This window comes from Loxodonta africana, chromosome 2 (assembly GCF_030014295.1).
Source record: "Loxodonta africana isolate mLoxAfr1 chromosome 2, mLoxAfr1.hap2, whole genome shotgun sequence".
Lineage (NCBI taxonomy): Eukaryota > Metazoa > Chordata > Mammalia > Proboscidea > Elephantidae > Loxodonta > Loxodonta africana.
Window position 1 is genome coordinate 88381222 of NC_087343.1, and position 12325 is coordinate 88393546.

Below are 12325 nucleotides of genomic sequence, written 5' to 3' on the forward strand. Positions count from 1 at the left end.
AAAAAATACACATACAAAAATATATGTGCAATTTCTGTGAGGCTAGAAGAAAAAAAGTGGTATTTAATCCTCCAAATGTATCCATAATATCCGAGAATATAAATATCCATTGTTTTCCTTTACATTTTAAGTGAGTATAAATAAATGTTTCACAGTTTTGATCGGTCAGTATTTAAGCCTTTTGGCATGTTTCTGTAATGTTAATTAAGAAATAGTGTACCTATTTTTTTTTCTTTTTTGGGGGAAAACCTGGCGGCATAGTGGTTAAGAGCTATGACTGCTAACCCAAAGATCAGCAGTGTGAATCCACCAGGAGCTTCTTAGAAACCCTATGGGGCAATTCTACTCTGTCCTTTAGGGTCAGTATGAGTCAGAATCAACTCCATGGCAACGGGTTTTTTTTTTTTTTTAATTTAAAGATTTGATGTATGTTAGCAAGCATAATTCATCCAGAGAAATTTACTCTGTGGGGTTAGCCACCCAAATGATTCTAAATTATAGGAATTAACTGAAATGATTTGTAAAATGCCACTCAAAAAGCAAATACTGTATGTCTACTTTAGTGGCTTTCAGTTTTATTGGTAAATTGACTAAAAGAGATTTGTCTCAGGATTATCAACCACTGCTAAGTGTTTCTCAATCCATACGTAATGTAGTTATTTATGGAAGTGCTTTCTTTGAATTTACCATTTCTAAATAAGCAAGACATTTTGGAAATCTTCCTATTAGATATTACGGCATAATAGAAATCTAGGAGGAAAAACAAAGTAACCCTTAGTTTTACTCTCAATTTAATTTTGTCACTCAGTGCCATTAGCATCATTCTCTAGAATTATGTATGGGTTTTGAACTTGATTTTTCCCTAGTTAGGATACTCGCTCATCTCAGCAAACTGTATTAACAGTATAGCAGAGTAGAATCTTGACTTTACCCCTTCAGTGCTTTGAATAACTCCTTTGAACCTCAGTTTACTAATCTGTAAAGGGGATATAACATTTTTTTGGTGGAGATTAGATCAGCTTATATTTGTGCTCTGTTTGAGTTATAATTCACCCTCAAGATGTAGTAGTTGTATAATAATAATTACTATTCTTATAATTTTATCATTTATTATAGTAATTCTAATATTAAGGATAATGATAATCATTACTGCTAGTCATTTCTGTGTAGCCCTGATGCCGCAGTGGTTAAGCATTTGGCCGCTAACCAAAAGATCAGCAGTTCGCATCTACTAGCAGCTCCTTGGAAACCCTAGGGGGCAGTTCTACTCTGTCCTATAAGGTCACTAGGAGTCGGAATTGATTTGATGGGTTTGGGTTTTTGGTTTTTTTAAATCATTTCTGTATGAGTCCCCGGGTAGCACAAACAGTTAAGTGCTGATCTACTAAATGAAAGGTTGGCAGTTCAAACCCACCCAGAGGCACCTCAGAAGACAGACCTGGCTATCTATTTCCAAAAAGACACAGCCTCAAAAACCCTATTGAGCAGTTCTGTTTTCACAAATGGAGTTTTCGTGAGTGGGAATCTACAACAATTAACAGCAACAACAATAGTTTCTGTGTCTTCTCTGCCAAATGGTGGATACCTGTGTTCCTTTCAGAACCCCATAACTATAACTAAAACTATATTATATGATTTTATTTACAAATGTTCCCTAATAGAGGAAGATATTTATCTTACTTTTTTGCAAAAGTACTCAAACTTGACATTTAACATTATTATTTGTAACTTATGATAATAAATTTTTGGCTTTAGATAAAGTAATTAATGACTAGGTAGTGCTCCCAGCCTTATCAATCCTAGAATCCTTTCTCTTAGTTACTACCAAAATTTTTATCTTTCTTTAGAAAGAGGTTATTGTTAGCTGCCATTGATTATTCTGTTTTATTCTCTGTATTGAAAAACTAGTGTTAAAAAGGAAACCCTGGTGGTATAGTGGTTAAGTGCTATAGCTGCTAACCAAAAGATCAGCAGTTCAAATCCACCAGGTGCACCTCAGAAACTCAATGGGGCAGTTCTACTCTGTCCTGTAGGGTTGTTATTAGTCCTAATTGACTTGATGGCAACCCGTTTGGTTTGGTTTTAGAGTTAAAAATCATGTATAATTTCTTTTCTTATGCTGAACAGAGTTACTTAAAATCAGATTACAGCGAAAAGATGGTAATATTCTTATATGGCATTTATGTTGCTTTCTTCTTTGCTAGGGGGTAGTAGAGTGACTTACCTGCTTTAAAGATTATTCTTAGGTTACATGTTGATCTGTATGATAAACTTAGCAAGAATGCAGGAAGTGTAAGAATCTTACACTTCTCTTTTCCTTCAGAAGAGATTGTGTATAATTTAAACCTGGGCTGCTCAATCTTGATATGGTCTCAAAACTAATCTTGTTTTCTTTTCGTCCTAGTTCAGGCTTGGTTCTTTCAACCTAGAGAAAGTTTCAAGCCCAGCTGAGGTCATTAGAGAACTTATTTGTGACTGCCTGGACACCATTGCAGAAAACCAAGCCAAAAACCAGCACCTGCAGAAAGAAAATGAAAGGCTTCTGAGAGATTGGAATGATGTTCAAAGACGGTGTGTGGACAGCGTGATTGTATTTTAAAAACATTGAGTTCTCTTTCTGTCATTGTAGCTTTAAATTTATAATTTATAAATTTATAATGCAGGTAGACTAGAGTATATTTAAAATAAACTGTCATTAGTTATACCTTTATTTAATGTAATTAAACCAAATTATTGGTCACTGTTACACATTATGGAAACCCTGGTGGCATAATGGTTAAAAGCTACAGCTGCTAACCAAAAGGTCGGAGTTTGAATCCACCAGGTGCTTCTTGGAAACCCTATAGGGTAGTTCTACACTATCCTGTAGGGTCACTATGAATCTGAATCGACTCAGTGGCAGTAGGTTTGGTTATTACACCTTATAGAAGTGCATTAATATTTTTAAGACATTAGCATTTGGTGACACTAGCAAACTTACTTGCAATAAGGAGTAACTGGATATTGAGAATCATAGCCCATTAATCAAAATTTAGGTAGTGGCTGTTTATAAGGTTTAATTCAGCTCTAGTGAAAGGATTAATTATGAATCAGAAAAATGATGTGAAATAAGCACAGTCAATTCTTTATTTTCAATTTTGTTTTAATGATAGTTATATAATGTGTGTTTTGGCTCCTAGTACAGAATTATTTTTCCCAATTGATTGAAAATTCATACTTCCAAATTTTCTTAAAAGATGAAGTAATTACTACCAGATAAGATATTTGGAAGTGTTTTATTCTCCTGGCATTGCTTCTTATTTTTTAAATGCTGAAGAAGAGAGTCACTTAGCTTCTCAATTATGAGTTTTCTCAGCTATATCACGATATGGATTAGTCCAGTGTGTAGCTTGTATAACTATATGTAGAAGATTTTTAAGGAAATAAATATATGTTTGAGCATTTATATCTCTACAGAGATATTTATGATATATAGTATGGTATGATATGATATAATGCATATCATATAATATAATTAATAGAATATAATATTTTTTTTATAGTGTAGTATGTGTATGTTTGAACATACATGTATTAGAACTTGAAATAATTACATGAAATATAATAGTGATAATGATAATTATTATTACATTTAGTACATCCAGTAGATATTTTTATCTTTCATTGAAATCAACAGCTGTAAAGAGTAAGTACATTCTTCCTATTTAGGATATTTTTAGGACATTTACTGAGATTGTTTTATGTGGACACTAGTAAGTATATGAGGAGTCCTGGTGGTGTAACAGTTAAAGCGCTCAGCTGCCAACTGAAAGGTCTGAGGTTTCAAACTCACCAGTTGCTCTGTGAGAGAAAAATGTGGCAGTCTGCTTCCATAAAGATTTATAGCCTTGGAAATCCTATGGGGCGAGTTCTACTCTGTCCATAAGGTTGCTGTGAGTCCAAAACAACTTGATGGCAAATGGGTAGTTAAGTATATGACGGGATACATGCAAAATAATGACAAGTTTTAACACTGTCTACATCTGTATGGGAAAATGAGGGTAACTGTGTAGAAGTAATTATTTTTTATAGATTTGGTATCTATGAAATAATAATAATAAATAATAAAGGTGATAATATCATTATTAATTTCAGGCAGTTCCTGGGTTATGACTGTCTAACTTACATACAACCATGGTTGCAAATTAACCCCCATAAAGCCTATTGCATTAAAAATTCAATGTACATTCAATGGTTCATCGTAACAGACAGGCACTGCTTTTCAATGCTCATCAAAACATTTTTATCGTTATTACTGTATTATTATGTCAAAGATGTTTTAATGTGTCTGAAAATGTTTAATGTTTTTTAGGCATAGAAAGGTACACTCTTTAGTATATACTAAGACAAACGTTTGAGTAACTGATGTCAGATTCGAACCGTACCTTTAAGATAGACTTAGGAAAGGAACTCATAATGTGGGGACTGCCTATAATGCAAAAACCAAAAAAACCCACTGCTGTCAAGTCGATTCCGACTCATAGCGACCCTATAGGACAGAGTAGAGCTGCCCGATAGAGTTTCCAAGGAGCGCCTGGTGGATTTGAACTGCTGACCTCTTGATTAGCAGCCTTAGCACTTAATCACTACGCCACCAGGGTTTCCCCTATAATGTAAGACATATAAAATTAGATTCCTAACATTTGGCTGTATTCAACTCTCAGTTATTTTATTAAGAAAGTATTTGTCATATTCTCTTTTAACTCTGATTTGATTTTTATCTCCAATTATATAAAAATGATGAGACCAAAAAAAAAAACCTAGAAATGATTTTTTCTTTAATTTCTGTTTTATTCTTGTTAGTATGAAATAATATCAAATTTTTTAGTTAGAAAGCATTTTTTTCCCCTATATCTGTAGTTTGGATGTGTTATTCTATTTTATATATGAAATAAATTAAATTAAAGGAGATGTACTGTGGTTGTGATAAGCCATTATATTTAAAACTCAAAATACCCTCAGGATGATAGGAAATTTGATGTACAAATTGCCTGCAAAAATTCATACTGGATGCTTGGTACTTGAACAAATTGCTTTAAATTATCTGCCAGAGGTTGAAAGGGGTATTGTCTCATCAGTATTCAACACCACAGCCATGAAATGGCAAGCAGCAGGGAGGAAACGAAGATGTGAGGCAGTGGAGACAAATGCTCCCCCATGCTGTAAAACTGTCTGACGGGTTCATGTAACATGTGGTCCATAGATGCTTGATTTGCTATTTCCGAACTATCCGGAAAGTGCTTTTGTCTTATTGTGCTAAAATATTTCCTATTTGATCAAAAGCACAGCTGTGTACCCTGTCACCTGCCTTTACTTACTACGCTTCAACCGTTTATTTGAGTTACTGGTTCAGACATCTTCACAAACTGAAGATGTGGATCACTGGAGTGGCCCTCAGAATAGAGAGAGGAGTCTATTCCACAGAGAATTCTAGGCTTTTGATTGTTTACCAGATGTTAGATTAGTAGCTTTATCTATTTCCCAAATTTCATTTTGTCTTTTGTCAGAGAAGAAATGGCCATTTTAAGGAGCTGTAAATGTGTGCTCATCATGGCCAAGCAGTACTTTTTTTTAGTGTCCCCTTGTTAAAGCCTTAATGTACTAGAAAAAAATGAGCAAAGGGCTTACAGATCCAGCTTCCATAAGGCAGCAGTTCTGATCAAGTCCAAGTCTTCAGAGAGATTAGAAACAGGACTTGAGTGTACTGAGTCAGATAACAAGGGGCACAGGAAATACTCTTTAGCCTTGGAGACATGATGTTATGCCTGGCCACAGTTCAGTTTGCTGGGCAGCCTCTGATTACTCTGTGTCAGTGTCCATCCATGATCCAATCATTTCTTCCCCACCACTGTCCCAGACTGTGTATACATGTACAGGGAGGGAGGCGGCAGAGAGCCACAAAGTAGAGGCTGGGAATTCCTCTGGAAGCTATCATAGATCAGCCTGAAATGTGTTTAATATGCAATAAAATATATAAGCAAAAACAATCAAGTACACATATGGTTATTAACATGGAAAATGCTTATGATATATTAAGAGGAGAAATGCGAATTACCAAAACTATGAATAGTATTCCATCTTGGGGGGAAACTTACGGTTATATAAAGACTAAAAAAAAAAATATAAAGACTAGAAGGAGAAAATTAAATGTTAATAGCGTAGGCCTGGAATTGTGGATTGAATTTTCCTTTACTTTTTGGGGATGGTTTTTGCATATATTTTGGTATTTAAGTTTGTATCACTACTAAAGCAAACTATAAAGCTATTTTCATTTGGCATGACATGGGGAATAAACAAGATTTGAGTGAGGCATGAGGAATTAAAGTATGAGTAAAAAAGAGCAAGCTTTAATGTGCAGACTTTTAACATTTATATGTGCTATTATTGTTTGGTTTCTCTTAATTGGGGTCTTTGCTCATTTTGAATAAGTAACATTACTGGATTAACTTGATTTTATATAATTTAGATAAAGAGGAAACATTAGAAGATGTGCTTGTGAATGCTTAGATGATGGGCTATATTTATTTCACTGTTTTTTCCTATTTGGTTTCAAATAACAACTCTCATTTTCCATATTGCTGAATAGGTCTTTGTTGGCCCTCAGACATAAAGTTAAAAACTTTCTGGCTTATTCTGAGTTATAGTAATTAAACCCATAACTGGAGGCAGTTTTCAGCAGATTGAATTGGGTTGACACTTAGGGAATCATTAGAGTAGAAGAGACCTTGAAAGCTCTCCTACTTCAGCTAACTGCCTTTAAGCTAGGATCACGTTATGTCCAGATGAATTCAGTCCAGTTTTTAAAGACCTCAGGAGATCTTCAACTCCCCTTGGTGGCCCATTACAGTGTTTAAGAACAGTCACAGTTAGAAAACTCTTCCTTCCATCTATTGGTAATCTGAATCCTTCATGGTGGAGTTGAAGGCCATTTCCTCTTGTTCTGTCATCAGAAAGGATGAGGAACAGCTGTTCACCATCTTCTTAAGGACTTACAGGCTTATTAAATCTCTTTACCACTTTTTTTTTCCTAGTTCTTTTTAGCGTTCTTTGTCCTCTGAACTCTATATTCAGATTCCTTTAGCTGAACAACCTTGACCTGAATGCAGTAGTAAATTTGGCCAGATCTGATTGTAAATGGGAGGATTACTGCACTCTTTCCAAGTACCATATGTTCATATATGTATATCTCTTGTTTTACTTTGTGTTTTCATGTAATGTATTATTTTGGATGTTATTTCTGCATAAAACTGCCTTATTTTTGCTCTAATTTTTATTACTGTTTTTAAACATGTTATTCTAGATTTTTTTCCATCAATAAATATTTTACCTTGAATATTCAGTGCTTTTTTTTTTTTAGTTTTTCCCTTTTTAGTTCTTAAAAAAAAAAAAACAAACTTATCCTTTTGTCCAAGGTTCTAGTTACCTCAGTCCTAGGTTGCCAATTAAACTGAGCATTACTGCTCTTTTATCCTAGTCCCAATTGAAAGGATGAAGCATCATTATGCCTTTCCTGTATAGTGTTATTTATAGTTTTATCTGGTGTGAGCTTTGCCACGGACATGATCCTGGAACTAGTTGTGGTCCGATCTTGTTATATGTGGGCTTGCTTTTAGTGTCACTAAGCTTGAATCCCATGTCTTTCCTCCACTAAATGTTCCCACTTAATAATTTCTGTCCAGTTCTTCAGATGGGGGGGTCAGCAAGTCCACCAACCTTTTGGTTAGCTGCAGAGCGTTTAACCATTTGTGCTATTAGAGATCCTTATGTACGTCATACCCAAAACCGAACTCACTGCTGTCGGGTCGATTCCAACTCACAGCGACCCGGTAGGGCTTCACAAGGCTGTAAATCTCTATGGAAGCAGACTGCCACATCTTTCTCCCTCAGAGTCTCTGGTGGTTTCAAATGCCGACCTTTCGGTTAGCAGCCCATTGCTTTAACCACTGTGCGACTAGGGCTCTTTAAGTCATAGTACCATCATAATGCTATAGGGAAGGATTGACATTAAAATAGGTTGCGGATGAATGCAGTGTGCTTCTTAGTTCTTGAATATTGAATGAAATTATAGCATTCTCAGAGTTTGTTGAGAAATCACTTATTAAGAGTGAATTCATATCCTCAATCTGTTCACAATAATACTATGTACCAGCCAACCCTCATTCCCAGCCTTGTCTAGTTTGCTGATCAGAAGTTTGGTTACAACAAAATCCTAAAGCTTTGGTGGAACCAAACTATTGATTTTAGCATGATTTTAGAATGAGTGATACCATTTATTCTGTTTAGTTTGCATTCCTAATACAGAAATGTTAAGTTACTTTTGATAATGTAGTTCTGGCACTGGTTATTTATATTAATAATATTCCTTAGGCAAATTATCTGTTATTTTGATTTTTAAATTCATGTGTTATGATTTTTTTTTAAAGGGATTGGGAACTAGCCTGGTAGTTGACAAATGCACATATTTTTTCGATGAGGAATTATCGAAGTAATTTATATGGAAATTAAATATGCATTTAAATGAGATGAATTACTAATTGGCAATAATTCCAATACACAGAGTCACTATACCAAAAATAATTGGTTGACATTCAGCCTTTTCAGGAGGTAGCAATATGATCAGGAACCAATGATAATGAAGGAAGAAGTTCAAGCTGCACTGAAGGCACTGGCAAAAACAAGCCTCCAAGAAATCACAGAATACCAATTGAGATGTTTCAGCAAATGGATGATGCAGCACTAAAAGTGCTCGCTCTTCTATGCCAAGAAATTTGGAAGACAGCTACCTGGCCAGCCAATTGGAAGAGATCCATATTTATGCCTATTCCCAAGAAAAGTGATCAAACTGAATGCAGAAATTATTCAACAATAGCATTAATATCACATGCAAGTAAAATTTTGGTGAAAACCATTCAAAAGCGACTGCAGCAGTACATTGACAGGGAGCTGCCAGAGATTGAATCCAGATTCAGAAGAAAGTGTGGAATGAAGGATATCATTGCTGATTTCAGAAGGATCTTGGCTGAAAGCAGAGAATACCAGAAATATTTTTCCTGTGTTTTACTGACTATGCAAAGGCATTTGACTGTGTGGATCATAACAAATTATGGATAGGATTGTAAAGAATAGGAATTCCAGAACACTTAATTATCCTCATGAGGAACCTGTACATAGATCAAGAGACAGTTGTTCGAAAAGAACAATGGGATACTATGTGGTTTAAAGTCAGGAAAGGTGTGTGTAAGGGTTCTATCCTTTCACCAAACTTATTTAATCTGTATGCTGAGCACATAATCTGAGAAGCTGGACCATATGAAGAAGAATAGGGCATCGGGATTGGAGGAAGTCCCCTTAACATACTGTAGTATGTAGATGATACAACCTTGCATGCTGAAAGTGAAGAGGACTTGAAACACTTACTGATGAAGATCAAAGACCACAGCCTTCAGTATGGATTACACTTCAACATAAAGAAAACAAAAATCCTCACAACTGGACCAATAGGCAGCATCATGATAAATGGAAGAATTTCATTTTACTTGAATCCACAATCAACACCCATGGAAGCAGCAGTCAAGAAATCAAAAGACGCATTGCATTGGATGAATGTGCTACAAAAGACCTCTTCAAAGGGTTGAAAAGCAAAGATGTCACCTTGAAGACTAAGGTGAGCCTGACCCAAGCCATGCTGTTTTCAATCACCTCGTGTGCATGCGAAAGCTGGACAGTGAATAAGGACGACCAAAGAAGAATTGATGCCTTTGAATTGTGGTGTTGGTGAAGAATATTGAAAATACTGTGGACTCTCAAAAGAATGAACAAATCTGTCTTGGAAGAAGTACAAGCAGAATGCTCCTTAGAAGCAAGGACAGCGAGACTACATCTTACATACTTTGGACATGTTGTCAGGAAGAATCAGTCCCTGGAGAAGGACATCATGCTTGGCAGAGAATCAGTGAAAAAGAGGAAGACCTTCAGCAAGATGGATTGATGGAGTGGCTGCAACAATGGACTCAAGCATAACGATTGTGAGGATGGTGAAGGAACAGGTAGTATTTAGTTCTTTTGTACATAGGGTTGCTATGAGTCAGAACTGACTTAATGGCACCTAATGACAACAACAATAATTCCTAAAATTTTATGCAAGAAATCATAATGTCATGTAAAATTTGTTACATAATTTAATGTATTAGGTTTCACTTTACATATGTTTAAGGTATTCTATTATTATAAACTCATGCATTTTTATAGTATGTATGTTCTACCCATCTTTTAAAAAATTTTTGTTACTGTGGTACATTACACAGTATTACAGGAAGATAATAAGGATAGAATGTTTATGTAACACTTAGCATCTGAAATATAAATGCAGGGACATGTTTCTGCTTTCAGAATGAGCCAGGAATACCAGTAGCTCCTCTTCCATTTTGGCTTTAATTTTTTCTTCCACATCTCTGTGGTATACTTCTTTGTCAGAGAACTTTGCCTGGTGAAAGGAATATAGTTATATTAATGTCAGTCACCACACACACATTTTATTTTAAAGCTCAAGAAGATGAAAAATAATACCATTACAGTGATAGCTTGTTAAATGATTGAATATATTCAGAATCACTGGATTTGCATTTCCTTTTAAGTTATCCATATTAATTCACTTATTCTATTTATCTTATAAGCAGCCGTTAAACATCTGTCAAATGACAAACACTGTGCTAGGCACTCAGGACAAAGCAGCCAATAAAATACACTAGCTCTTTGCCCCCATGGAATTCACAGAGTTGGCAAAGACTGTGCTGTAAGAATTTACTAGAAGTGGTCCTGGAAAATATATTGCATATTTTCCTTTTAATCCCATGAGAGGCCCCGAATTCTCTGCATCTCTAGATGGGTAAATTGTTGAAAGTACAAGGGCATATATATGAAAGATATTTTTTAAAATTATTCACTGAAATATATGTATGCGTGTCAGTGTGTGCATACATATGTATATACACACACATATGACATATGTAGTTGTTATTTTTGTTAGGTGCCATCAAGTTTGTTAATGACTTTAGCAACCCTGTGTGGAACAGGAGGAAATGCTACTCAGTCCTGGGCGATCCCCTCACAATCATTGCTATGTTTAAGCCCATTGTTTCAGCCGCTATGTCAGTCTATCTCCTGGAAGGTCTTCCTCTTTTTCACTGATCCTCTGATTTACCAAGGATGGTGTTCTTCTCCAGAGACTGGTTCTTCCTGATAACATGTCCAATGCTTGCTTCTAAGGAACATTTTGGCTGTACTTCAGACAGATCTGTTCAGTCTTCTGGCAGCCCATAGTATGTTCAGTGTTCTTCCCCAACACCATAATTCAAACGCATTAATTCTTCTCTGGTCTTCTTTACTCATTATCCAGCTTTCATCTGTGTATGAAGACAATTGAAATATCATGGACTGAGTCAGGTTCACCTTGGTCTTCAAAGTGACATTTTTGATTTCTAACACTTTAAGAGGTCTTCTGTGGCAGGTATTCCCAGTGCAGTACAGTATTTGATTTCTTGATTTCTGCTTCCATGGGTGTTGATTGTGGATCCAAGTAAAATGAAATCCTTGACAACTTCAAGCTTTTCTCCATTTATCATGATGTTGCTTATTAGTCCAGTTGTGAGGATTTTTGTTTTCTTTATGTTGAGGTGTAATCCATACTATAGGCTTTAGTCTTTGATCTTCAAGTGTTTCAAGTTTTTTAGCAAACAAGGTTGTGTCATCTGCATATTGCAGGATGTTAAGGGGACTTCCTCCAATCCTGATGCTATATGTTCTTCTTCATATAGTCCAGCTTCTTGAATTATTTGCTCAGCATACTTATTGAATATAAAAAAAAATGCTGAGCAACATTTCACCATACTTATTGAATATAAAAATTTTTTTTTTTTTTATATTCAATAAGTATGGTGAAATGTTACAACCCTGACTGACACCTTTCCTGATTTTAAAGCATGCAGTATCTCCTTGTTCTTTTCAAATGACTGCCTCTTGGCCTATGTATAGGTTCCTCATGAGCACAATTAAGTGTTCTGTGATTCCCATTTTTCTCAATGTTTTCCATAATTTGTTATGAACCATAAAGTCCAGTGTGTTTGCATAATCAATAAAACACAGGTAAGCATCTTTCTGGTATTCTCTGCTTTTAGCCAACATCCATTTGACATCAGCAATGTTATCCCTAGTTCCAAGTCCTCTTCTGAGTCTGGCTTGAATTTCTGGCAGTTCCTTGTTCATTTATTGCTGCAGCTGCTTTTGAATG

General features: G+C 35.5%; 1 protein-coding gene across 14 annotated transcripts in view; it reads left to right on the forward strand.

Annotated features, from left to right (window-relative positions):
• The window catches only part of XRCC4 (X-ray repair cross complementing 4), a 342053-nt gene that overhangs the window by 122138 nt on the left and 207590 nt on the right, over nucleotides 1-12325 (forward strand). For all 14 annotated transcript variants that reach the window (XR_010318853.1, XR_010318852.1, XM_064273781.1 and 11 more), the window contains one exon: nucleotides 2405-2571. Coding sequence is in view for 12 of the 14 variants with exons in the window: in XM_064273781.1 (XP_064129851.1) it covers nucleotides 2405-2571 (167 nt within the window). In the remaining 2 variants the exon portion in view is untranslated. The remainder of the gene's footprint in view (nucleotides 1-2404; nucleotides 2572-12325) is intronic.